The sequence below is a fragment of the Camelina sativa genome, chromosome 3 (assembly GCF_000633955.1).
Source record: "Camelina sativa cultivar DH55 chromosome 3, Cs, whole genome shotgun sequence".
Classification (NCBI taxonomy): Eukaryota; Viridiplantae; Streptophyta; class Magnoliopsida; order Brassicales; family Brassicaceae; genus Camelina; species Camelina sativa.
Genome location: NC_025687.1, coordinates 25,317,715 through 25,345,555, shown reverse-complemented (window position 1 = coordinate 25,345,555; position 27,841 = coordinate 25,317,715). Strand labels below are relative to the sequence as shown.

The following is a 27,841-nucleotide window of genomic DNA, read 5'->3' as shown; positions in this document are numbered from 1 at the left end:
TTCGGCGCCTTCATACCATCGACTGACTGTGCTGCTGATCCTATCCATGACTCTCTCTACCAATCTGAGCAGATACGATGATGTTAGCCCATCGATGGTAGATCGGTTGTAGTGGATTTCTTCTTCTTCGATCCACCAGAATCTATTCATCAGATCCGGCGATGATGGGCTTCTTCTTCTACTTTTCGATTCCAGGTAATATACTTCAATTCTTACTCTCTTATTTTTCTTCCTTCTGTGTTATCATTGTTTAAGAGTTCCATAATTGATTTCTATATCTACTCTCTGTGAGTTTGTTGTAGGTAAAGATGACAACTCTAGGAGTGGATATATCGGACTATTCGTTAGAGCCATGGACGTTTTTGTTGATGGTGCATTGGAGTCTCTCTTGGGGATGTTCAACTGATCAATGTTCATCATCTAAAGAAGACAGACCGTGAGACGAGATGCTTGGCCTCGCTAGCCTTTACAATGGTCATATTCATCAACATCATCACCAAAACAATGTCTTGTCTTTTGATCATCATGCTCTCTTGCTTCTTGATATTTTCCCATTTGGTGCAATGCCTGGAGGAAATCTTCCGGCCATGCTTGATTCTTCGGATCAAAATCATCATATCCAAGAAACGTCATCTCTTAAGAGGAAACTACTTACCGTGGAGAATCTGTTATCTATGCAAAAATAACTCTGATTGCGGCCTCACACGACAAGTAAGTGAAAGATCAATATATATAATGTTTACTTTCATTTATTATTACTATACAATAAAATAAATACAGTATCAATTACTCGATATATAGGAGATTCCAAAATCCAAGAAAAATCAGAGGGTAAGCTCAGAAAGCAATACAGTTGACGAAAGCAACACTAATTGTATAGATGGTCAGAGCTTAAGCAACAGTTCCGATGATGAGAAAGCTTCGGTCACAAGTGTTAAAGGCAAAACAAGAGCCACCAAAGGAACAGCCACTGATCCTCAAAGCCTTTATGCTCGGGTAAGAAAACTTTAAACCTTATAGTACAACTTTTATATCAAAACCAAATGATAATGAACAACATTGATCCTAGACGAGTTTTTTAATAGTATCATTAATTGTTGCAGAAACGAAGAGAGAAGATTAACGAAAGGCTTAAGACACTGCAGAACCTTGTGCCGAACGGGACAAAAGTAGACATAAGCACGATGCTTGAAGAAGCGGTCCATTACGTGAAGTTCTTGCAGCTTCAAATTAAGGTATGTAGATTATATAAAGTCGTTTATAATCTCTACATAACATTGTTCATGTTTTAGTAAACTAAACAAAATGTAGTTGTTGAGCTCGGACGATGATGCCAATCAAAGTGAATCTTTTGCCTCTATGAAGTTTTTGTTCCTTTGCAGAGTTGCCGCGTCTTTAGAAAAACTGAGCTAAACTGAAGAAACGTTAGAACATATCATAAGTGGAGGAGAGAAGCAAAAGAAAGAACAAGGAAGAGAAATAAGCAAAAGGAGACAGATCCGAGTTCATGTTTGTGAGATAAATTCTCGTCAAACCAGAAAGACTCATATCGCAATTAAAGTGTCTTTGGAAAGGTCTTGCTGCCAAGAACCTACAGCCGCTGACACAGATTCAATTGGGATCATATTCAAGAAGTTATTCACGTTTCTCCTTTAACTTTACGAGGAGGTGTTGCTTAAATGTCTGCCTAAATACACGTTGGTCTATTTGGAATTTTTTAGGATTATAATGATAGTCCATAGGTTATATTAGCTGAGGATTATAATTATAATGATAGTCCATAAGTTATATGAGCTGTCATGAGAAATCTACTAGACCTAAAATTGCAAATAACATACAAAAAATAAACAGAAAAATATATATAACAAAAAAAATACAAAAAACAATCCGCGGTCTAGCGCGGCTACTATCGTAGTTGTTTATAATATACCTGTGCGTGTACATGTCTGCGTGAGAATATATGTTCCTTAACATTATTATTATTCAATTAGTTAATTCAATCAAAGTTACAGTTCATTTGAAAAGAGTTTCAAATTTATTTGAAATTTGTTGGAGACGTTTAAGTTCCGTGTCCATAATATATGGTCATTTATATTAATATTACTATGTGAATGAAGCAATCTTCGTTCCATAAGCAAAAAAAATATGACTTGTCTCATTGATAAGTATCAAATATTAAACAACGTAGTCAAATTAAAACCAGATTTTAAGGGACAAACATCAATAAGTCATAATTATTGAAATTATAGAAAACTAAAAATAACAACTTAGCAAATTACTATAATATTAACGACAGATTGTCAATGACGTCAAGCCGTAATTATTGTTATAAGGCATCTCTTACGTTTAAATTATAACCAAGTAACACGTCAATGATGTCAAACTATAACACCTTAAAACATTTGTTGATATTAGGAATACAATATTACACATTCAAAGTTGAATACGATTGATATATATATAAAATATAGGCTTTTTTACTTATTACCAATTAGTTTTAAGTTAGAAGCGCACAATTTAATATAGTATCAGAATTCGGTCCGTACATACTCAACTCAATCCACAATCGACATGGCCCAATAGTTGGTGCGCCGATTCATGCCCAAACATACCGAGATTGATGCATAAAAAAACCATCATCTTGAGGGACGTATTAGAAATACAATATCCCACATTAGAAGTTAAGTAACATATTAAGTGGTATATATAAAATATGAGTCTTTCCACTTATTGTCCATTGGTTTTAAGTTGGAAGCTCGTAATCTAATAATTGATATGTTATACATATAGAAAGAGTATAGTATACAAACTTCGTAAATATAACATTTTTTATTTATTTATGAACTGACCAACAAAGACCGGAATTAAGATCTGATTATTACAACGTGTAGTAAGGCTTTAGGTGAAGATTTTAAAAACAATATTTCATAGAGTACAATTTTTATTATTACATTCTAGGTTTGGTGGGGACATGGGATTTTGGGATGAACCTAGAGAACCATTTGCCAGAAGCTTTTTTTTTGCGATCAGCAGGATTAGTGAAGTTGACCCAATTCATACCAAAACGGAGAGTGTAACCATTTCCGAATTCGTAGTTGTCCATCAATGACCAAGCAAAATATCATGCTACGTTGCATCCATCCCTATAATATATATTTAAAAAGATTAACATATATAATACTCTAAAAGAAGTATATATATCAGATTAGAGATGAATTTATTATAACTCACTCGATGGCGCATTTGAGATAAGAAAGATGGCTGCAATGGTTTTGAATTCGTCCATTATCGGCAAGACAAGATAATGTATGTCATATAAATTTAATTGAAAAAAACTATATTAAAAATATTAAAGAGAAAATAACAAATGTTGGAAGAAGAGAATGTCAAATGAAAACTTCTTAGAATTTGTTAAAAGAGAACCTTACTTTATTATATAAGATAATATCAAATTATAGTTTGTTTTAAATATAAACATAAATAAGATCATTTATGTCATATAAAGTTAATTGAAAAAAATACATTAAAAATATTAAAGAGAAAATGACACATGTTGCAAGAAGGACTTCCTAAATGGCAACTTTTTAGAGCTTGTCAAAAGAGAAACTTAAAAAAATGTCAAGATATGTCAAAAAAAGACATTACTAAAATGTTAAGATATTTCAAAAAGGACATTACTACAATGTCAAAATATTTTATCATGGATTATTTTTTATGTATATAAATTTTGAGAGGAATGACTGCTCTTGTCAGTTTTTTTAGTATGAAATTAAAAAAACTTTACTTTATTATATAAAAATAAAGAAATACACTAAGATAATGTTAGTTAAAATAAAAAAATTATAGAATTCACAAATTTATGTGAAGTTTGAGATATGATGGTTATTGAGATGTGTGTCTTTTTTTTTATGTGGAAAATTGGAATTAGAATCCTATTATAAATTTATTATTTAATTGGGTAGTTAATGCAGTAATCCTTATATCAATTTATATTTATAAGGAGTTACATAAGCTACATGAGAGTTACAAAATGTAATAAACACATATTAATCTATTTTAATATTTATTATGTTTCTAATTGTTATTAGTCCTTTATTACAATATTAATAATACTATGGAAGTTACAAAAGTGTCAACATATAACATAAGTAAATAATTTCAATAAAATGGAATTTAGTACCTTAAAGATGTATATGATTATTAATATAAGAGTTACAATATATGTGACAGAATTTGAAATATAGTAAAAAACGTGATAATGTTCACCAAAAATACATTTATTTGTTAGTATAATTATTTAGTTAATATAACTATAAGCATATGATAGGAATCTCACCGTAATCAAATTAATATGAGAGTTACAAAATTTGTGATAGACTATGAAATTTAATTAAATATGTGAGAAGGTTCATAAATACTTACATTTGTTATTTTTCAAATAGAAATTGTTAATGTAACTAATAATATCTGATAGGAATTTCAAGCAAAACAAATTATATATCTACTATAATAAGGAAATAAAAGACAAAATAAATAAAAGAGAAAATCATTATTTTGGACAATATGCTACACAAATTAAAAAATAAGTTGAACATCTTATAATGTATAATATGAAATTATATTTTGTCTTAAAATATAAAAATAAATATATTTATAATATATAAGATGATCTTAACTTTTAATAAATAATATTTTTCATTCACCCAACTTTTAATGATAAGATTTTATATCTTAACACTCCTTTGATTATAAATACACATTACCTTCCTCTTAAAATCTACATCTCTAACTAGTGCAATCTAAAAATTTTTGAAAGAAAGTGATTATTTGATCAAAAATATGAATTTTAGTATGTTTTTCCTTCTTCATTAATTAATCATAATTTTTCTGTAGTTACATCTCTGTTTGGAATTGATATATTAAACTTTTACAATATGTACAGATTATGGAGACACTAAAATTGTATGGCCAACAGAAGATCACATGGCCACTATAGTCTGACTTCACGATATCGGGCAGAATGGCAAAGAGTAACACAATCACATGCTTTAATTTTTATTTTATTCATATATATATATATGATTCGTTTTTTCAAGTATCTAAGTCACCTATTTCGTTATAACAAAAGTTTAAAACTAGTGACATCTTCTACTAATAGAGTAATTTATAAACATTTATAAAAGGTATTTTTAAAAGTTGACTTTGACATGTTCTACAAATATTATGATTTGATTTGAAGTGTTATTTGTATATAACTTTTTTTCCTTTTTAGTATTAAAATATTGGTGACCTGACAAAGAATAATTAATAACTTTTCTCTGTCATACAATTTCACATAAATTTTATTTCTTATGTTCTCACTTCACTAAAGTTATATATACGTAAAATCGTATTTTTCTATGTACTTGAAGTGTATCTCTGATCACTCTATATATGTCTATTCTTTCTGCATGCAGCTCAGCTAGATTTGTACGTCAACTGAATCTTCCAAATGTACGGATCCATGCAGATGTTAAATTTTGCCATATATCTGTTTTTTACTTTAGTCAAACAAAAACTCATTTGAAGTTTCTAATTAGAATTTATGATGTTTTCTAAAATTCTAATTTAAAACTAACAACATCGTATATAAAATTTTAGGGGCCGATGTCAGCGAAATTTCTGAGAACATGGAAGATGATATGGTTTCTTTCAATTTAGTTTCTGTGTTTATTATTAACCTTCTACAAGATGAACCAAACAATGGTAACCCATAATCATCAACATTCAACACATAGCATGCTTAGTTTTATAGTATGTATCAAATTTTTATATCAGATCTATTAATCCAATTGGTTTTGATTGTCATGATAGGACTAGGAGGTTTCGGCGTGGGTGCAGCGACAGCTCTCTACTATGCGACTCCTTATATCACAGGAATGCTAAACTTAAACCTACGATTTATTGTTGGAATCAACGGCTGGCTTCCCGCTTGGAGGTAGGCTCGTTTTAAACCTAAATAAATCTTGCAGAAATTTTCAGCACCATATCACATATGATTATGGGGCTCTAAGTCTTGCTCCATGGTTACTAATCTTACTTACACATGGAAATGGTATGTGTATATTGTCATCTATAGATCTACATTACAATCTAGATATCACTCGCGAGAGGATGCTGATTCTTCTTAATTATTCTTTTTTTGTTCTTGTGTGTGTCACAGCTGATAATGTAGTTCCCTTCCAATTTGGATTCACATGTTCTGAGATTCTTCGCATGGCTGGATTTCCAAATATGTTTATACAAAAAGAAGGGTCTCTAAACATGAAATTAACTTCACTTTTTATTTGATTTAATTTACTACTTGGCCTTATTTTTCTGAATCTAATTTTGGGGTTATGCCTTGTGCAGGGATCATTATTCAATCCTTCCCGAAGTAATCGATGATGTTCGCGCATGGATCACAACAAATATCCAACTCTAAGGTCAATAATTCTCACCACTGCGTAGAGAAAGGAATTGGAGAACAAAACTATCATACAATATAATACATTCATTTTAAAAATTTTCATTTGTTGTTCAAAATCAATAATATATATGAATATTATATTATATTAACTACATTTAAAGAAAACTAATTACTTTATAAGATCTAAGTTATATAATTACCTTGAAATGCAACTTTGATGAGATGTCGTTCTACCTAAAATAGGTTTTCTTTTATTTTATTCAGATGATGTTCTATAGATTATTGGATTGTGTTCCACCCAAATATGTTGTTTTGTTTTTTTATGCTTTAATTTGATATTATAGACCAATCAAGCAAATACTTTTTTTTTGGTCAACCTGAAACAAATACTAAGTGAACAAAATATTATTAACTACTTTAAATATAGTATGCCTCCGGTGAAACTTTGTTATGAAATAAATTGTGTTCCACCCGATTTAGTATAAGATTTTTGCCGTCCATCCAACTTTTATAAAAGGTGTGATTTTGTAAACTTTTTTTAAAGGTGTGATTTTGTCACCTTTTAATATTAAGATTTTTCTTTGATAAGGCTCCTTTCTTGATTTAAAAAGAAACAATCATTTTTTTTTATAAATACACAATGTTCTTCCCTTGCCTTCTCTTATATCTTTGTAACATCCGCGAACAAATTTATGAAATTTTGGGATGGGTGCCGATCGACACTAAGATGAGTGTAGTAAAATCTTATGTAACGTAGTATATATAAGATATGAGTCTCTACACTTTTTACTAATTGGTTTTAAGGTTGAAGCCCATAATTTAATAGTTGAAAACTCATAATTTAATAGTTGACATGTTATACATATAGAATACTTATAGAATACAAACTTCATTAATATAACATTTTTTATTTATTTATGAAATGACCAACAAGGCCGGAATTAAGATCCGATTATTACAACGTGTAGTAAGGTTTTAGGTAAAGATTTTAAAAACAATAATTCATAGAGTACAATAGCTTTTTATTATTACATTCCAGGTTTGGTGGACACATGGGATTTTGCGATGAATCTTGAGAACCATTTGCCAGAAGCTTTTTCTTTGCGATCAGGAGGATTAGTGAAGTTGACCCAATTCATACCAAAACGAAGAGTGTAACCATTTCCGAATTCGTAGTTGTCCATCAATGACCAAGCAAAATATCCTGCTACGTTGCATCCATCCCTATGATATATATTTAAAAAGATTAACATATATAATACTCTGAAAGAAGTATATATATCAGATTAGAGATGAATTATAACTCACTCAATGGCGCATTTGAGACAAGAAAGATGGCTGCAATGGTTTTGAATCCGTCCATTATCGGCAAGAGCAGTTGCAAGCGTTACGTTACCAAGATCGAGATCAGCAACTCCTGAATTTTTTTTGCATAAGATTTATATATAATAAACACATATGTAGGCATTTCGTATTTGTTAAACATATTTGAATGCAACATAAAATGATATATATACCGTTTTCGGTGATGTAGGTAAGTGGATTTTTGTAGTTGTCTTTGATGTAGTTTAGAATCTGACGGAATCCTGGAGGATAGTAGACGAAGCTAGGAGCCTGTAAAACGAAAGTGTCATTTCAATGTTGTAATCTTTTGAATATGCAAATGAATTTTCAAATTTAAAGTCAGATACTTGCCACAACACCGATAGGAACTCCATTGCGATAAACTGAAGCCAATTATAAAGGAAAAATAATGAGTTTAGATAATCGAATTATATAAAAATTTAATACGAGAAAATTAGTTTTACATACATCCAAGAGTAACTCGTGGATCGGTTATGGCGCTAGGTTCTGTTGGAGGAGGTGCGTCGGTTGCATATTGTGTAACGTAATAGTTCAACCCTAGAAAATCAAGTGATCCTTTAACCAAAGCTGATTCCTCAGGTGTGAATTCCGGCAATCTATCTCCTACCATCTCCCTCATTATCTTTGGATATTCTCCGTACACCAATGGATCCATGAACCTTCATATACATGTAAGATACAAAAATATCATATCTGATACGTACAAAAAAGCAATATCTAACTAAACTTTTCTATATATATACGTGCCAGGTGTGCATTTTAAGAATCATTTAGTTGACCAAAAATATATATACCATCCAACGAAAAACTCGAATGCTCGTTTAGCAGCAGCCTTGTCGAGATTGCTGCTTTCGTTTAGCGGGGCGAACCATCTCCCAATCAAGGTTGTTCCTATCTTACCACCTTGAAACTTCTGCATACATATTTTTTTAGAATTAACATATACACCACATAAAAGGAAAAAAAAACGATATATTATATATGAGAGATTGACAGTGTATGTGCCTGATATCTTTTTCGGTACAAAGATACAGTTTTCGCATGAGCTAGAAGTTGGTTATGTGCAACTGTATAAGGTTCAGTTCCAGAATCTCCTCCAAATTCACAGTTAGTGCACCGTCCTGGTGGATACGACCCATCGCCGTAACCTTTGGTTGCAAGAGAGAAAGGCTGATTTAAAGTGATCCAGAATTTGACTCGGTCTCCGAATCTTTGGAATAGAAGCTCAGCGTAGTTTGTGTAATCCTCCCTATTTTTATGTATCGTACATAGTAGAGATGTGTGATAGCCATGTTACATAACGCTAAACCAAAGAAAAGCATATATATATTTATAATTATAAAAACCCGGCCGATAATGCACTTACACTATACGTGGGCTTAAGAAGCCACCGTATTCGTCTTCTAAAGTCTGGGGAACATCCCAATGAAATATAGTCACATATGGTTCGATGCCTGTATTCACGTAAGTAAAATTTATGTTTATTACATGACCACATATATAATGAAATGACTAAAATTTTGCATGATTGATTAAGCTAAGTACTTGAATTTCGAATTTACCATTTGCTTTCAACTCGTTGATGAGATTGTTGTAGTATGTGATCCCATTCTCGTCCACTCCCCCAGTAAGTCTTCCCTCTAAGATTTGTATATAATCACAATTAAAGCTCAGTCATCGAATTTATATGATTTTATTATCATCTAAATAATTGGATGAAAACATGCATGAAGAAGGATTGATGTGTGTCTATATTTACTTGGTAAGACCCTAGACCATGCTATTGAGAGTCGGTATGCTTGAGCATTCATTCTTTTCAGCAGTTTCACATCATCCTGTTCAATAGTATTTTGAAAAGTCGTAAAACTAAAACTAAATTATAAAATTGGAAAATATAAGTCATTAATATAGACTCTCACCTTATAAAGATCATATGAATCACAAGCAAGATCTCCTGAACTGCGATCTGGAACTTTTTCTGTATATTATTACAAACCGAAATTTAATATGAGCACAAATATCTCTTTACAATATTTATACCTTTTCTCACAATTCAATTAGGTGCTCATGTTAACAAATGATCACCTGGATATCTATGAGTGAAATAGTCCCATCCATTAAGTGCTCTATGTGCAGCACCTTCAATCTAGTTGAGCGTCAAATTGAAAATGTTGGATATTGTACGTGTTAGGAAAAAAAAAAAAAGTATACGGAAAATGCTATAGCCAAAACTCGACCCCCTAAGAACAAAATATACCTGATACGCAGAAGTAGCTGCACCAAAAGTGAAATTTTTCGCAAAGCCAGTTCGGTTGAATGCAAGAGTATTGTCACAGTTGAAGGGTTCTTTGGCCTTGCATTCTGGATTGCATACTTTTTGGCTACTGGAAACGACAAAGAGAACGACAAGAATGGCTAAAGAGTAGTGAGCTTTTGGAACTGCCATGGTTGAGCTATATATTTATATATATGTGTGTGTTGATATGGGCTTGATTAGGGTTATTTTGATGATGATTAAACGATGAACTCGGAGGGGTTTATATAGAAGGGTTTGAGTGCATGGGACTTGCATGGACTTCCAAGTAATCTCGTTTACGTATATTTTGCATTGAATTTGATCCTCTATGCATGTTCTCCACCCCGCTGTCTTGTTAATTTTCTAATTTAAAATACTACTAAATCTGATCAAAAATTGAACATTATTCATAATTAATTAAACAATTATACGTACGTACACTTAATTTGACTTTTACGGCACCATGTTCTCATATTAATCTATATATAATATACCTGTACAAAGGCTGCGTGAGGATATATGTTCCTTAAACATAAATTAATATTCAGTTTATTAATTCAATCAAGGTCAAAAGCTTATATAGCTTCACACGATATATACATGTACGTTTGTACATATCTGCGTTAGAATATAGTATTGTTCCTTAGCTGGTTGCTTTCCTTCCAACCATTATATTTTCAAAACCATAAGTAAACTATGACTTCTCTCAATGACAAATGACGAATGTCGACGATAAGTATCAAATATAAAGCTAACCCTATTTTAAGGAACAATACTAATCTATAATCATAGCAGTTCAAAATCTTATTACTAATGATATACAAATTAGTAACAGTATACATGAGTCCTTGTATCAATAATTGGGAGAAAATAGAAATAAAATTTTAAGAAATGTTATAAAAAAAATCATTTTATCCAACTTATCGATAAACAATTAATAAGCAAGGTTGATAATAGTCTTTGAACTCGTTTTTGGGATGTTACACGGGTGTGAAACGGGTTCTCTTGTTGCACTACAAAAAAATGGTCTTTCTTGATACCAAATATTTCGTCTCAATAATAATAAATTCGTAACAATAAAAAAATTGTGACGAATTTGTGACAAATTTTAAACGATTGCAATAAAGTCGTCACAAATTTTTTTTTGTAATAGATACATCACAATATTGTGACGAATATCTCTAGTAACTATATTGTAACAATAAGTGACAAAAAAATAAGAGTAACAACAACGTTATAATTATTGACTATCATAATGTCTCAATTATGTCACATTACGACAACACTGTTGTCACTAAATAGTCGCAAGTGATGACTAAAAAAATTGTCTCAAAATCGTTATATTTATTGACTATCATAACGTCTCAATTATGTCACACATTACGACAACACTGTTGTCACTAAATAGTCGCAAGTGATGATATTCCTATTCTCAATAGAATTATAGAAACAGATAGTTAAGTATTTTGTTGACTTTATCTAATAAGAAAAAAAAAATTAAGTATCTTTTAAGTTTATCTAAAAACAATAATAATAAAGATAAACTAAAAACCTGTTAGAAAATCTTTTAACATGTAAATTAGATGATTATCCTATTTCAAAAATATGTTACTAATTTCTGTTTACCATAAAAAAAATAGTCAAACAATATGACACTCAAGTATAACATATTTTTGCAAATATTTCATTATAAATTAAGTCAAAACAAATAATTGTTAAAATCAACCACTATTATGACAATCTTGTTACAAAATTATGTAACTATTTATCACAAAATATTATGTTAGTCATTCGTACCAATTTGTAACTACAGTTTCGTCACTTTAATGTCACAAATTGTAACTCATCTATCTGTTATAAAATTGTAACTAATTTACGACTATATATTAGTCACCGAATCATCACATTTGTTACAATTAATAATATCGTCACACTTTCGACATTAATTGTGACATAATTTGGTTTTGACTTCAAACGTCACAAAATTGTGACAAAATATCTACGAATTTTTGACAAAAATAGTTAGTCGCAATAACGTATCTAAAGTGTCACAAATTTGTGACGTGAAATTTTCGTCACAAACGTTCGTCTCAATAAAACCATTTTTTTGTAGTGTTGATGTGGTGGATCCTCTTGGTCCAAGTGTTTGGTATGCTTCGGATGATCATGTTTGCTTGGTGACTGTGGAAAAGGTTCACCGTTTCTTCCTTCAAAGCTTCGCCCTCTAATCGACTTCCCTTTTTTCTGGCTGTGTTTCTCTTTCGGATGCACATGAGATATTCTAACCACATATGCCGCATCGATGGCTCAATCCTCCTGCCTGCAAAAATCTGGTGCGGACTCCATCCTCCCTTGGTTATGTCCCATTCCACCACTCAATCCGTTTATTTATTTATTAATCCTTAAGAATACTTTCGTCACTTGAGAACTTGCTTGTAATTGTCTTTCCCCCTAGGATCGGTTATCGAGTTAAGGTCTGCATGTACCAGCTTCGTGCATGTCTTCTATGTTGTCTGGCCGATGAGTTGAGGGATCACCTCTTCTTCCGGTCTCGTTCTAGCCTCAAGATTTGGCACTTCTCCCTTCAAAAAGATGGTATTCTCGCGCAATTTCCTTCTCCGACATCATTACTTGGATAAGTTCACCAGTTAATTTTCCCTCCGTATCAAGGTTATTTAATTTCAAGAAAAATAATTCTCTTATAGCTTATTTATGAAACTTGGAAGGTAGGTAACGCCGGATCAAACCAGATTTTGAGGCCATGAGGGCATCCCGATTGAGGGGTTTTAATTTTGAGTCTCTTATTTTCTATTTGAATTTTTAATGAATAAATTATTTACTTTTAAAAATAAGAACCATTGATCTCCTAATTAAAATTATTCTCTCCAATGGTGGGATATAATTTTAAGTCTCTTATTTTTTAAAAGATAGTTTTTACACTATTCAGCTTACTATACAAGAGAGTCTTTTATGTATTTTACCTATTTCTGATTTATTTTTTTGATCAATTTTTTTTTTAAAACCTGTGCTTAAAACCTCCATTGGGGATAACCTGATATATGTAGTTTATAGTGAGAGCTCTCAATCTCATGTCGCTAGCTTATTTCTCTTTTTTTCCCTAATTAAGTTGTTCTTTCAACATTCTTATTTATAACTAGACCGTAAGCGGTAAGCCCATATAATTTTAATAATTGTAAAAAGGGAGTGGTCGCATCGCAATTTTAGCCACAATAACAATTAAGAAGTCATGGTAATAAAATGCCAACGACTTATACAAGTAGATTGAATTAAATTAAGGTGTCAGCGATACGCAGTTCACAGTTGAGATGTAGTAAATATAGCAAATGTTTCAATACAAATTTACTAAATTATATAAATGTATAGGAAAGAATGTTTACTTTCATATCTCTCTTGTATTTATTCCAGATCTCAACCAAAAGTAGCTTTACTTACACAGCGTTTCTTTTGTTTTTGCATTATTTGTCCTTTGTGTTTTCATTTATTGACACTCTATTAATTATCAAACTCAAAACGGTCTATTAACTATTGAAATTTCCATAATTTATATAAACACTGCTTCGAAAAGAAAAAAAGAACTTGATTTCACATAACTAGGGTTTTTGGAAAAATTATTAATGGATTTAAGTCATTAATTAGATCGAGAACCCCTTAATTCACTTTATTTAAATACAAAAATACAGATAGACCGCAAAAATGTATATATGATCAAACCCAAATTAAAAGCTCTTTATATGTGAATCCTTTGGATTAATTAAATATTTTGCCACAGATTTTTTATAAGGATATTTATAGTATTTATATATGGACCACACAAAGAACTGACTATATAGTTTGTCTTTTTTTTTTCTTAAACAAAAACTGAGTATAGTTATGATATACTGTATATGGAAAAGAAGGGAGATAAGTCATTTAATAAGTTTATCTAACAATCTGTGATTAAGTTACCGTAGTAATGGTTTTTCTTTCGCAGCAGAGATAAAATAGTCACACGAGCTGTAGCATTAAATAAATTATTATTCGATGAAAAAAAAGTCACACTAACTGTAGCTTTAATTCTTACTTTTTAAGAAAAGACATAAATGTTAAAATGTTGTATTTGATATTTCGTAGTTATGTCTTTGATTGGAACTAAACACATATGACACATAACAACACATAGTATATGGTTAGAAACATATAATCCATCTGTTCCAAATTATAAGATCTTTTAGCTTTTTATTTTTGTTCTATTTTATAAGAGTTTTCAAAATTTAATATATTTTTTATAGTATACTATGACTATTTGTATTTAGTATTCTGCAGTTTTTTATTAGTACCAGTTGGTTATTATTTTCTTAGAATATAGTAATGCATTTTTATTAGTATCAGTTGGTTATTTATTATGGGAATTTAGCAGATATAACACTCATAAAAACTATATTTCACTGAGTGACTACTCTAACCATTAAAAAGTGATATAGTTTAATATATGTATTATTAACATGTTTGACCCAATGATATGATAAATAATTTAGGTGTTATTTTAGCTAGGATTGGGATTGATAATTTACTATCATGTAGGGTTTAGTGTTCCTACCACCACAATCACCCCATCGCCGGCCACCAGCAACGGCCACTATCGCCGGCCACTGTCACCACCTCCAGCCACCGACTGTCATCAACTCGATCAGCTATCATCAACTTCGATGGCCACCACTTTCGGCGACCGGCAGCCACCAATTCCGGTGATCACCACTTTCGGCCACAGGCCACCTTCCAACTCTGGCCACCGGTCACCACAAATTCCGGCCACCGGCCATCATCAACTCCAGCCACCACCGCCATAACCTCCGGCCGCCGGCCACCACCCCTTCCGGCCAACCCCTGGACACCATCCACCATTATCATCAGACCATCAAAACACCAAAATAGTAACTTTACTTACCCATTTATCCTATTTTTCTAATTTTTTCAAATAATATGCTATTTTCTTCACTACTTTTTTGTTTTGGTTAGTTGGAATATTGCCCCATTTATTATTTGGTAGCCTCTTTTGTGTTCAAGTGTTCAGAATATAGTGAATTTAAAACTCCCTTTGTATCAAAATAAGCGATGCTATCTTTGTTAAAGAATTACTTCAAACAGTAATATATTACTAGTAATTACCAGTGTATAGAGTATGAATGAACAGTAGGGTTTATTGAGAAAAATGAATTTAAATTTGGTGTTGGGAAAAATGCAATATAAGTGTTGAAACCAAAAATAAATGCTACTAACATCACATGTTTTTTATAGGGAGAGGTTCAGTACTATTAGGTTAGAATTTTTTGGTTGTACATTGATGTTGGCTGCTAATCAAAATTTTGTACGGTGCAATTAAAGCACTTTTTAAGATAAAACAGTGCATGTGAATTTAAGATTATACATAAGTTTCATAACATAATCTATTAAAATGACACCTCATGTGAATCAGGGGGATGAAAAAATATTTGATTGACGAAGAGAATAAAAATACCAATTTGGTTGACCAAAAAAAAAAGATATAGATTTTTACATTACAATTCAACAACCAGATTACTTTTTTTTTTTAATCTAAACGTTCTTTAGATACGGTCTTATAAGCCTATGTTGGTTATATGATATCTATATTACAGATTTACAATATATATAAAAATCAATCTTTCCAAAAGTATAGGTTGAGTTGATTAGTAGAGTACGTATAGACTCTCAATATGGAGATCATATTTTCTCTCTGCTTCGTTTGAATCATATGTTTTGGAGTGGTATACTAGTTGATACACTCGAACCAATCGGAATCTTATAACAATATTATTGGACATAGTTGCCAGAAAAAAAATGTACATCAATTTACGTGATTTACAATAAAGAGTATGTTTCCTAAAACCGTGAAACGAAACCCATAAGTTTCATATCATTCGCATGTCTTTAGCTCTCGACTTATATAGTACCCCTCATGGGTCCAACGAGTACATGAATATGACATCAAACGTCAATTATTCTGTCACATGCCTTAGTCTATGCATGCATGCTAATGTACATACACTTTGCTTAATCCAGTTTCCTGTTTTACATGGATTCGTTTTCATACAATATAAATAGAAACCAATATAATTTAGTTCGGTTTGAATTTTGGTTGTTTTGGGCATTTTACTTATTTAAATTTCAATAGGAAAAAGCAATGATCAATTTATACGGTAGTTTTCTTATTCACCTAAAAAGGTATATTGTTAAAAAAAAAATACAAAACCGAATCTATTCAATCTACTTTTTTTTTATTTTTTCAAATCACTTTCCTTGGTACAGTTTCGGTTTGACTCAATTTGGTTTAAACCAATTGGACCACCCTAATTACTCGCACAACTTTTGTTAACTATATAAATAAGACCACAGACTACCTACCTACACTCATTACTACACTCTTCACCCCCCAAAGAAAAAGAAAACTCTAAGCTACGATTAAAACCCTTGAGTTTCTTTTTTTCCTTTGAAAAAATAACCCTTGATTTTGAGTCCGATCTATCTAACAAAAGCATATATATATGACTACGCCGGAGGAGGCGATGTATGTGGCGTGGGAGGATCTTACGGTGGTTATACCAAACTTCGGTGAAGGAGCGACAAAGAGATTACTGAATGGAGTGAATGGTTGTGGTGAGCCAAATAGGATCTTGGCTGTTATGGGTCCTTCTGGTTCTGGCAAATCTACGCTTCTTGATGCCTTAGCAGGTCACTTCTTTCTCTATCTCTCTCTCTCACACACACATACCCTCACGTGAGAAGATTAGCTCGTTGTTTCTTAATTCCTTTTCTCAAAAAATCTTGTTTTTCGTTAAAAGGGTTTGAATCTGTTAAATGGTAAATAAATTAGAACNATCTCACTGAGGGATGTTCAATCCAAAAAAGTAGTCCTAATCGATTTTCTTGTCAAAGGTTAAACATCTTATGATCGTAAAGTTACTACATTAATCATGTCATGGGTCGCGCGTAACACATAGTTTAAAGAAATAGCACACAATTTGGTCTTGTCATTTAATTTAATAAAGCCCTGCTTACTAGACTGATATTGGAAAATTAACTAATTTGGTAATGATGGTACAGGAAGATTAGCAGGGAACGTTGTAATGAGTGGGAAAGTTCTAGTTANGATAGTGATAGTCTATAGTTTACTATAACAATACTGAATTATACATGACGGTATTTTTTTTATAAAGATAATAACACCATTTGTCCTAGGTAATTTTCTCATGTTTATGTGAAAATGTTGTTACTTTTAGTAAAGCATAAACTGAATTTTACATTTTAAAAATGTCCACTAACCTTTTAGCTTTTATTTGATAGATAACGATTTCTATCATTCGGTAGTTAAACTTGAAAATACTGTAAATAAGTATTAATTTGTTAGATATATAAAGGTGTGTGTTTGTGTGGGTGGGGTGTGTGTCCTACTCGACCTAAAATATTTGATTATTAACCAGTCGGTAGACTCCATATGCAATCAGAAGCAATACTAGATTTGTTTCTCGACTAACGGAAGAAAATATACATTATTCAAAAATAAATATGTAACTTCTAAATTTGTAAGCTACAAACTATGTACACACTATAATCCCATTTTGGTGAATTTAAAACATTAAGTGAAGTTATGAACTCTTGTGTAACTTTGCAACAAACCCATTTAATTTGGTTCTTTATGAGAGATTTACATATCCATATATACGTATATAGATATATAGAAAAACAATGCTATATTTATATCTAAGTTCCATATACACTAAGATACATAAATAGATATTTCTAACTTTATATTTATGGATTCTAGCTACCAATTTTTGTTCTTTTCATTGTAGCTGTTTATCATCGGAGTACTAAATAAAAGTGAAAAATTGTTGCAATTTTCTTGTTCGTCCTTATTAAATTTACATCGTCGTACATTTAGACTAGTATTGAATAAATTGATAGCTACATTTTTCTAACCTATACTATATTCAGAAGTTTCGCAGTAACTTTTCTAATTAAATTACGATTTTAAATGTTAACCAACTACCAAACACCAAACATCCTGACACAAAAATTTAGAACTGCACGATCGGATCTTCGTACCGACTTGAAGTTAAACCCGGTTTGGTTACTGGCCAGAACTCCAAATCTACCACTATCATCTCACTGAGGGATGTTCAATCCAAAAAAGTAGTCCTAATCGATTTTCTTGTCAAAGGTTAAACATCTTATGATCGTAAAGTTACTACATTAATCATGTCATGGGTCGCGCGTAACACATAGTTTAAAGAAATAGCACACAATTTGGTCTTGTCATTTAATTTAATAAAGCCCTGCTTACTAGACTGATATTGGAAAATTAACTAATTTGGTAATGATGGTACAGGAAGATTAGCAGGGAACGTTGTAATGAGTGGGAAAGTTCTAGTTAATGGCAAGAAGAGAAGACTTGACTTTGGTGCTGTCGTAAGCAAACCTATCCTTTAGCTTTAGCTTTACGCAATCAAACTCTTATTCATGAATGTTATAAACCCTGAATCATGTATGTTTTTCTTTTGAAACTGTCGAGAAACTCTCAGGCTTATGTGACACAGGAAGATGTGTTGCTAGGAACTTTGACAGTGAGAGAATCAATATCTTACTCAGCTCATCTCAGACTCCCATCAAAGCTTACCAGAGGAGAGATCAGTGACATTGTGGAAGCTACAATCACTGAAATGGGTCTGCAAGAATGTTCAGACAGGACCATTGGAAACTGGCATTTGCGTGGAATAAGCGGAGGAGAGAAGAAACGGCTCAGTATTGCGCTCGAGGTCTTAACCAAACCAAGTCTCCTCTTCCTAGACGAGCCCACCAGTGGACTGGACAGTGCTTCAGCTTTCTTCGTGGTTCAGATTCTCAGAAACATAGCAAGCAGTGGCAAAACCGTGATTTCTTCAATCCATCAGCCGAGTGGTGAGGTTTTTGCTCTCTTTGATGACCTGCTACTGCTTTCTGGAGGAGAAACCGTTTACTTTGGAGAAGCAGAATCAGCAACGAAGGTAATAAGACAGAGCATTGGCAGCACAGCACTATATATTGTAGTGTCTAACCATCAATGCTCATAGAAAGAAAAAACCATCAATGCTCATTTGTGTCGTTCCTGCTTCGACTTTTGCAGTTCTTTGGTGAAGCGGGGTTTCCTTGTCCTAGCAGACGGAATCCATCTGACCACTTCCTTCGCTGTGTCAATTCAGATTTCGACGATGTCACAGCGACTTTGGTTGAATCTCGCCGAATCCAAGTTTGTCATCTTCTGCCCTTTTTTGTTTCCATGAGCTTACAGTACACTCAAAACTCTTGAACTAGACCGTTTGATTATCGGCAGGATTCTTCTTTCTCTCTTTACCAACTACATGAAACTGCAAACACATTAGATCCCCTAAATGATATACCATCAGCAGAAATCAAAACAACACTTGTCAGAAAATTCAAGTGTTCAGAATACGCAGCAGCTTCAAGAGCAAGGATTCAAGAAATAGCATCAATAGTAAGATATGATTATTACTTCGCTTCAAACTGCAATGTATCATACAATGAGAGCCTCTTAAGCAAATTTAAACCTCATGCAACAGGAGGGGATTCTCACTGAAAGGAACAATGGGAGTCAAACAAACTGGTTAAAACAACTCAGAATACTTACTCAGCGATCTTTCATCAACATGTGTAGAGACTTGGGATACTACTGGATGAGGATTGCAGTATACATAGTGTTATCCATTTGTGTCGGTTCAATCTTTTTCAACGTCGGGAGAAACCACTCAAATGTCATGAATACTGCAGCTTGCGGCGGATTTATGGCAGGCTTTATGACATTTATGTCAATAGGAGGTTTCCAATCCTTCATTGAAGAAATGAAGGTGAAGAGAGTTAAGCAAATAAAAATTCTCTTTCTTAACCTTACAACTTATCTTATGTCTTTTGCATCTTTTTCCTAAAACCAGGTGTTTACTCGGGAAAGGCTCAATGGATACTATGGGGTTGCAGTATATACAGTGTCTAATTTACTCTCCTCATTACCTTTCATAATCCTTATGTGCCTCTCCACCAGCTCAATCACTATCTATATGGTGAAGTTCCAATCCGGAGGTTCTCATTTCTTCTACAACTGTCTCGACCTCATCTGTGCAATTGTAACTGTGGAGAGTTGCATGATGATGATAGCTTCAGTAGTTCCTAACTTCTTGATGGGAGTCATGTTAGGAGCTGGTTACATTGTAAGAACGGCCTCTGTCTCTCACTCTCTTACCGAACAGCTTTCCTATATATCTCCAAAGACTATTCTAAACTGAAAACCACTATATTCTTCACCTCATAGGGAATTATGGTGTTAAGTGCGGGGTTTTTCCGATTCTTCCCCGACTTACCTGTGGTGTTCTGGCGATATCCGGTGTCCTACATAAACTATGGTGCATGGGCACTACAGGTAACCAGGTTAACTCAACATTAGATGCAGTCATGCAGACAATATTGGCAAATGGATATCCTAAATGTGCACACCTGATAAATTGCAGGGAGCATTCAAGAATGAGATGATCGAGGTTGAGTATGATTCTCCATTACCATTGGTACCAAAAATGAAAGGGGAGCTCATTCTTCAAACTGTTCTAGGCGTAAATCCAGCAATTTCAAAGTGGTTGGATCTAGCTGTTGTGGTGATGATTCTCATTGGGTATAGGATTCTCTTCTTCGCCATCCTCAAGTTTAGGGAAAAGGTTTTCCCAATCATTCACATGTTATACACAAAGAGAACTCTGAGCCATATCCGGAAAAGGCCTTCTTTCAGGAGAATGGCACCATTCCCCTCCAAGCGATACCACGTTAACCACGCACTCTCTTCTCAAGAAGGACTTAGCTCTCCACTGCATTAGAAGCATATACAGCAAGATGCAATATCCATAAGTGGAAGATAGATATAGTGCTCGCTATCCTTATGCCAGATGCCCATATATTTCAATATGTCAGATGTTACTCTCTTCAAACTTGGTAACCTGTTTGTAGCCAGTTGTGTAAGGAAACAAGAGATACTATAAATTCTGAGTGATGAGATTTGTTTAGCATGCGGATGGAATCCATCAGAAATAAATAAATTGCCTAAAAGAGCTAAGAATGGCTAGAGATAAAAATGGCAACATTCTCAGATTACAAGCGACCATGGCATGTATGAAACTTTTAGAGAGAGTATATCAGCTAGCAGAAGATAAACAGGAGATGGTATGGAAATTTGTTACCTGACAGTAGAACAGTGGTCCTTTCTTGATAGCACCAGCTAGCAGAAACAAATCCTATAATCTATGCAGCCCAAGAACAGGAGGAAAACTTTCTACCAGGCATATTCAACTTTCAGATTCAGATATGCTAGAGCCTTGAGCTATGAATGTCTAATTTATTTGAATGCCCATGTTACCTCCTCTTGTGGCGTAAAGTACTTGACAGGAAATAGAGAATCAAAGATAACAAAAGTACCTCCCAAAAGCGTCTGTTGAAGAAAGATTGAACAGATAGAGAACAATCGACAAGATGCTTCAAACTTTTAAAAGTGTAATACCATGCAAAAATGGTTTAGGTTCAACCTTAGAAAAATCAAATATAGGCTACCAGAACAGTTACATAGTAAGGAAAAAACAACAATCAATAACTTTAACAAATATGGCTAATCCAGTAAGAAGAAAATCCAGTTCTGAAATTAGAAAAACCATCCTGTTTTTTTCAGAGTAGACATGTACATAACTCATTTGTTCATTTGCTACCCTATCACTGTAACAACTAAACTCAATCGAATCTGAACCAGTAACTAGTTTTGGAAAACTGTGTTAAATTGTCAAGAATACGCCTGCCGGTTTGGTCTAACTCTTCATATCATCAGAACCATTGTTTTCAAGTCTACCATTAAATCCATGATATGGAACCTCCAACATTGGCCTCGGGATTGCACGCCCACCAAAATCCTCGGGGAAGAATTCAAAATCAGGGCCAAAATTGAACTTCACAAGACAATTTGACTGGTCAGGGAGAGTGTACATCGAAGCAGCAGGGTAGTAACGACCGCCAAAAAAATCTTTGAAGGCTACTCCCTGACATACACCATTTTTGAAGAACGATATTTCACTGCCTGCATTAGAAAGAAGGCATTCGTTGACAATAGTTTGATTATAAATCATCCAGAATTGCACAGAACCCATCTACATAATAGATTTAGAGGGTAGCAAATACGAAATTAAGGCATTTGGCTATGTAAATATTGATGAAGAATCTATAAGAATGTTAACCAAATATCCATTCTCTCTACAAAATCAAGATAAACCCTCTACCATCACAAGCAACAGCATTCATACACATTTGTTGGTCCACTTAAACATATGTGACTAACTAAAAGCAGAAAAGTCACCACAGGAACACTAACATGAAAGAACAGGTAACATAGATTGAGCATACCTGGTACAACTTTAGGAGGCTCCTCTTTAGCATCAGGTGCACAAATATATCTCTGCCCTTTATACCACACATAATGAGGAGGCTTTGGAGCGAACGATTCGCCATCGGGCAGATTAATGTAGAATCCAATAACATCACCTTCCTTATACCCTTCTTCAGCATACTTCTCCCTTAAAGCCTTGTGTATCTTACACCCATCAATGTCCCGAAACCCAAAACTATTCCCATCGTACCCTACGGGAGCCTGCAAATCCCCTTTATCAGTCGACCACCCGAGTCGTGTATGACCAGTCTCACCCAAATTCAAAACTTTAATCTCAAAGTACCAAGCTCCTTCAACAACTCCTCTTGTAGCTCTCACCATCCTATAACCTTTACTACTTCCTGCAGTAAGTCTATCTTCGCTAATCTCAACTTTCTCAGCTTTGTAAACTTTAGAAAGGCAAATTTCCAAGTCAGGCGTATCGTCACTCTTATCGGGAAACCTCGGAACCGGAGTGATCAATACTTTATCTTCTACAGCTGCTGAACTAGGCGTGTTGGCTTTGCTCTTCTTCTTTCCTTTACGTGTACTCTTCGTCACCCAAACATTGTTGTTCTTCTTCTTCGATTTCGACTTCTTAGCCACAACCAGAGTTGCCGCCGCTTCCTCCACAACCATTGCTTCCGATTGCTGCACTTGCTCTGGCTCGACCTCTTCCTTAACAGCAACCGAAGTAATAGAATCTAACTGCTTCAGCTTCTTATGCGGTGGATCATCTTCCTCTTCATCTCCTTCCTCTTCCTCCATCGCACTACCGTTCTGATTAGCCACAGATTCCGGTTTCGGAGATTTAGGGTTATCATCGGAAGAAGGAGTCGGGGCTTCTTCAGAGAAGGAATCGGATTCAATTTTCGCATCGGATCCGGGTGCATCATCAACATCCATAGCTGCTACATCTGCTTTCTCTAATTCAGTATCGATTACTACAACGGATGATTCCAATGGCGCTGAATCATTCAGTTCAGAGGGAGGAAGAAGAGCTGTTCCGGTAGGTTCTTCGGGAAGCGAAATTGAGACTTGCGCTTTTAGATCAGAATAGGTTGATTCTTCGACTGGAGCGGATGATTCCGGTGGTGCTGAATCATTGAGTTCAGATGGAGGAAGAAGAGCGGTTCCGGTAGGTTCGTCGGGAAGAGAAATTGAAACTTCTACTTCTTCGTCGCCTTTGGGATTTGATTGAAGAGACTCCTCCATTGGAACGAAAAGCTTTCTTCTGGTGCCACCACCGCAGAGATTTTTGGGACTCCGCAGCAAAGATTTGACAGTAATTTTAGGGACTCGGCAGATTTGGCATAAAGAACAGTGAAGTTTTTTTTTTTGTTTTTAAAAACTTGGAGACTTAATGGGCTTTCTGAGGTCCAATAAGAAACTAGGGTTTGGCTAGGGGTGTCCATTTTAATTTTAAAACGGTTTTTTATTGGATCGTTTTTTTACCTCATTTAAAAGCGGTTTAGACATCTATTTCAACTGATCTATTAAGCATTAGAAATTTGCCTATCCAAAAAAATTGGTTTTAAACTAATCTTAGCCTCTTAGGTGGTGTCTATTCTGGTGTCTGTCTTAGAATAGAATAGTTATTCGGGCCAAGTATATGCAACTGATGGTACCGGCAGAGAAAGATATTATTATAGAAAGGGCAACTTAGCAAACATAAAAGCATCGATAAGTTTTATATGAGAGTGCATTTCTATTCTTTTTTTTTTTTTTTTTGTAATCCAAATACTTAGTAATAAGAAATGTTTGTAATTCCAATATTAAGTCAATTTGATTTGTTTTTTTAATCATTATTTTGAATAATTTTTGTTCTTTTGTTTGCTCTCTTGATGCTGATATTGGATTGACTGTTTTATTGTAACAAAAATAAATTATGAGTTTGAGAGCTTGGATGCTCATATAATATTCGACACTAATTTTATTACTCGATCGTCTTAGCATCAAATAGGGTCAATTTTTATTATTAGTCGCAACCACAAGTCAAATCATAATTGTTGGACATTGTTTTCGATGTAAACGCAGTTACAAACGCGATTTTGCCAATTCCACAGGTACCAGTTTCTTTATTGGAACCAAGCGTTCGATTTAACAATGACGCATTGGTTATTGGTGAGGATTTCCACTGTAGTTCTGATGTTGATGCTTGGTTGATTCATCAAGAAGAGAAATTACAAGTTTGGATGCTCATATAGTTATATTCGACACTAATTTTATTACTCGATCGTCTTAGCATCAAATAGGGTCAATTTTTATTATTAGTCATAAAAGTTTTTTTTTGTCTACCTTTCATTCTAAATTTCAAAATATTTCTTTCTATTAAGACTACTAATTTAGAATTGGAAAAATATTCTAATTAATTATTAACTGAATTCATTTTTTGTTACGTATTTTATCTTCTTTTCTTTTTTTCAAAAAAAATATATTTCATGAAATTTGAAATGCTTCTCTTTTTGGTGTGCAATTTATGTTCTCTCGTTGTTACTTTATCAAATTCTTCTTCGTTTCTGCCTTTTGATCTATAAATTTTACATATAGTTGTGAAATTTGGCTCAGATCTTCATGTGTAAATCTGAAATGGTAATAGCATTTTGATATTTTAAGGGATTCAATAATGGTTTCATACTTTTTAAGGACCAAGCATGGTGAGGTGTAGGCCCTGTTCGTTTCCCTGTCGCTGGCGACAATAACCAACGACAGCGACCAAATATCGTTCGTTTTCCTGTCGCTGGTTTAGCGATCAGTCGCAATGACAGGATTTAGCGACCAGCGACTCAATTTTCGATCGCTACTTTTTTCAGCGATTGATTTTAAAAACACGGCGACTGAAACCTACAATTACTAAAATGTCCTCGTCTTTTTAAAAAAATAACAAAAAAAAACCCTAATCTTTTTCTCTTCTCATCTCACCTCATCTCTCTTCTCTCATCTTCCCACCGATCCATAGAACTTCAAACTTCCATCTCATCTCCATCGATCCATGTACGCATCGATCCATAGAACTTCTATCATCTCCATCAATCCGTAGAACTTCAACCTCAATCTCCATCTTCATCGATCCGTAGAAGCTACTTTAAGTAATCCTTAAACTTATGGTTCTAGTATGAGTTGGGTTTTTGGGTTTAGAGTAGTTGTGTTATTTTCTGTAATATATATTGATGATAAGGTCGGACCAAAACCAAGTTCGATTCACATCAAAAACCATCTAAACAAATTATAATACAATCATCGACCAAACCAAAAACAACATATATTGATGATAAGGTACATAAGAAGAGAAAAAAGAGCAACAAAAACAGAGAACACGAAGAAGCATAAAACTATACCTTCGAAAGCAGTTCTCAATTGCTCAGCATCTTCAGATGGAGCAGGAACAGAGTCAGAAACCTTAAAGCAGACATCTCCGCTACAGTCGCCTCCACCAAGATCTCAGCCGTGTCAAATCGCCTGCGACCAAACACGAGACTGATTCTATAACCTCTGATTAAAGCAGACATCTTTGTCGGTTCAAGACTTTGATCGCAAGTGAAGGAGAGAAAGGGAGAAAGATAGAAAGTGAAAGACGGAAAATTGTTGTTCTGCGTCTTAATTTTTTTTTTAGCCTTTTGTATTTTTCATCCCAACCAACCAAATTAGGACACGTAGCATCCCTTAAAACTGAGTTGAGGCTGTTAAATAAGAGGCTCCCTTCAATTTTTTATTTTCTTCTGATTTAATTTTTTTCTACTAAACACTAAAAACCCTACTAACAACCCCACTAACGTCCCCCGATGGAGAAGGTCTAAGGATTATTTCTTAGCTTAATTCACATTTTCATTTATTTTTTTACCTTTTTAATGTAAGAAACTTTTGTTGGAGATGGTCTAATGAAGTTATTTGTTATAACTTTGTAGTTCAAGACATAAGGTGCATAGAGAGGCTGTATGGAGATAGTGGACTAGAAGTGATTAACATGATCAAGAACAATCCATCTCTTGCTTTGTTGTTTGTCTTGAAACGTTTGGAACAGAAGCATGAATAATGGACAAGGTGTAGATGTGAGTTGAACCAAGTTTGGGCTGACATCTATGCCAAAAATTTCAACAAAGCCCTTCATCATAGAAGCTATGATCAGTTAGGAGTAGTATTTGATGAGCAAGACTAAGATGAGCAAGAGAAAGGAAGAAGGGGCTAAGATGAGCAAGAGAAAGGAAGACAAGGCAGAAGATGTGATCATTACAAAATCAAATCGGCAACCAAAGCCGAACAAGAAATATATGTAGTTTCATGAAAAGCAACTAACAATAAAAAAAAATCTTATATTTGTTGCATCTAATAAGATACTGTATAGAGAATCTAGAAAGGATATCTACGAATCTAAGATGATATATACCGAATATACTAACTAAGTACATGTCAAAGATTTTCCAAAAACTGAGGACCGATCGATCTCCGCGGACGAATGGTCGGTCTCACCTGCGTAAAGCTGAAACCCGAGTGCATAAAATCAGAAGAGCGATCGTTCCCATTTGGACCGGTCGATCTACAAGCGGAAGTGACGTCCTCTAGTCATTTCCTTGTAGTGATTTCTTGGACAAAGAATGTATTGGCCTGGAGTTTAGTTTACTTACCCCTCTCTTTAAATCTGAAGTCTGTAATTTCTTTCTATTAATAGAAACCTGATATTATTACCCAAACAAAAACAAATTACATAATTTTTGTTCACATACATATTTCTTGTTGTTGTCCGAGTTGTTTTTTTCCGTTTCTTATTTTTTACCTCATTTTTTCTTTTTCTTTTTCATGAACTGTTATTGCCTTTACGATTCGTAACTTTGTTCGTTTATTTTTTATTTTATTTTATTTTTAACCCTATAACATAGAGATTTTCAATTGATGCGCACGCGCCCACACACACATGTAAATTATTCTTCATACATGATCCATCTACTAAAGGGAAGCAAAATTTATGTCACTTGTAGTGCCATGAGTTGTTATGTGCTCAGATCCACTGAGGCTTTAGTGGCTTATATATATGATCGTAACATGAAAGCTTTATGGCTCGAAAAATATCTTTGTTATATATTTCTAATGCGTTCTCAATTTTTCAACAGAAAGAAGAAGGCTTAAAATCAAATCTAGGTAGCTAAAAAAATTAGGGGGGGGCTCTCTGGTTTGTGTACGCATGATGACAACTCTGAATCCTTTAATTTATATCGTGCGCACC

The 27,841-nt window shown here is 33.6% G+C and overlaps 3 protein-coding genes and 1 pseudogene across 3 annotated transcripts; 2 read left to right on the top strand and 2 right to left on the bottom strand.

The window, feature by feature from the left end:
- Positions 353–6,463, top strand: LOC104779298 (annotated as a pseudogene).
- Positions 7,337–10,335, bottom strand: LOC104778056 (myrosinase 4). Its single transcript, XM_010502421.2, has 13 exons — positions 10,071–10,335; positions 9,899–9,959; positions 9,733–9,791; positions 9,573–9,648; positions 9,376–9,453; positions 9,180–9,267; positions 8,819–9,062; positions 8,608–8,726; positions 8,261–8,472; positions 8,144–8,175; positions 7,966–8,062; positions 7,757–7,865; positions 7,337–7,672 (listed from the first exon to the last, which is right to left on the bottom strand). Exons 1-13 carry the CDS (start codon positions 10,257–10,259, stop codon positions 7,477–7,479), a joined length of 1,560 nt encoding a protein of 519 aa, XP_010500723.1. The 5' UTR covers positions 10,260–10,335; the 3' UTR covers positions 7,337–7,476.
- LOC104778055 (ABC transporter G family member 13-like) lies at positions 16,670–21,200 on the top strand. The gene is made up of 9 exons (XM_010502419.2): positions 16,670–16,856; positions 18,514–18,593; positions 18,707–19,168; positions 19,288–19,410; positions 19,495–19,656; positions 19,742–20,026; positions 20,111–20,383; positions 20,485–20,592; positions 20,681–21,200. Exons 1-9 carry the CDS (start codon positions 16,670–16,672, stop codon positions 21,035–21,037), a joined length of 2,037 nt encoding a protein of 678 aa, XP_010500721.1. The 3' UTR covers positions 21,038–21,200.
- On the bottom strand, positions 21,671–23,923 carry LOC104778054 (protein TRAUCO-like). Its single transcript, XM_010502418.2, has 2 exons — positions 22,602–23,923; positions 21,671–22,278 (listed from the first exon to the last, which is right to left on the bottom strand). Exons 1-2 carry the CDS (start codon positions 23,836–23,838, stop codon positions 22,013–22,015), a joined length of 1,503 nt encoding a protein of 500 aa, XP_010500720.1. The 5' UTR covers positions 23,839–23,923; the 3' UTR covers positions 21,671–22,012.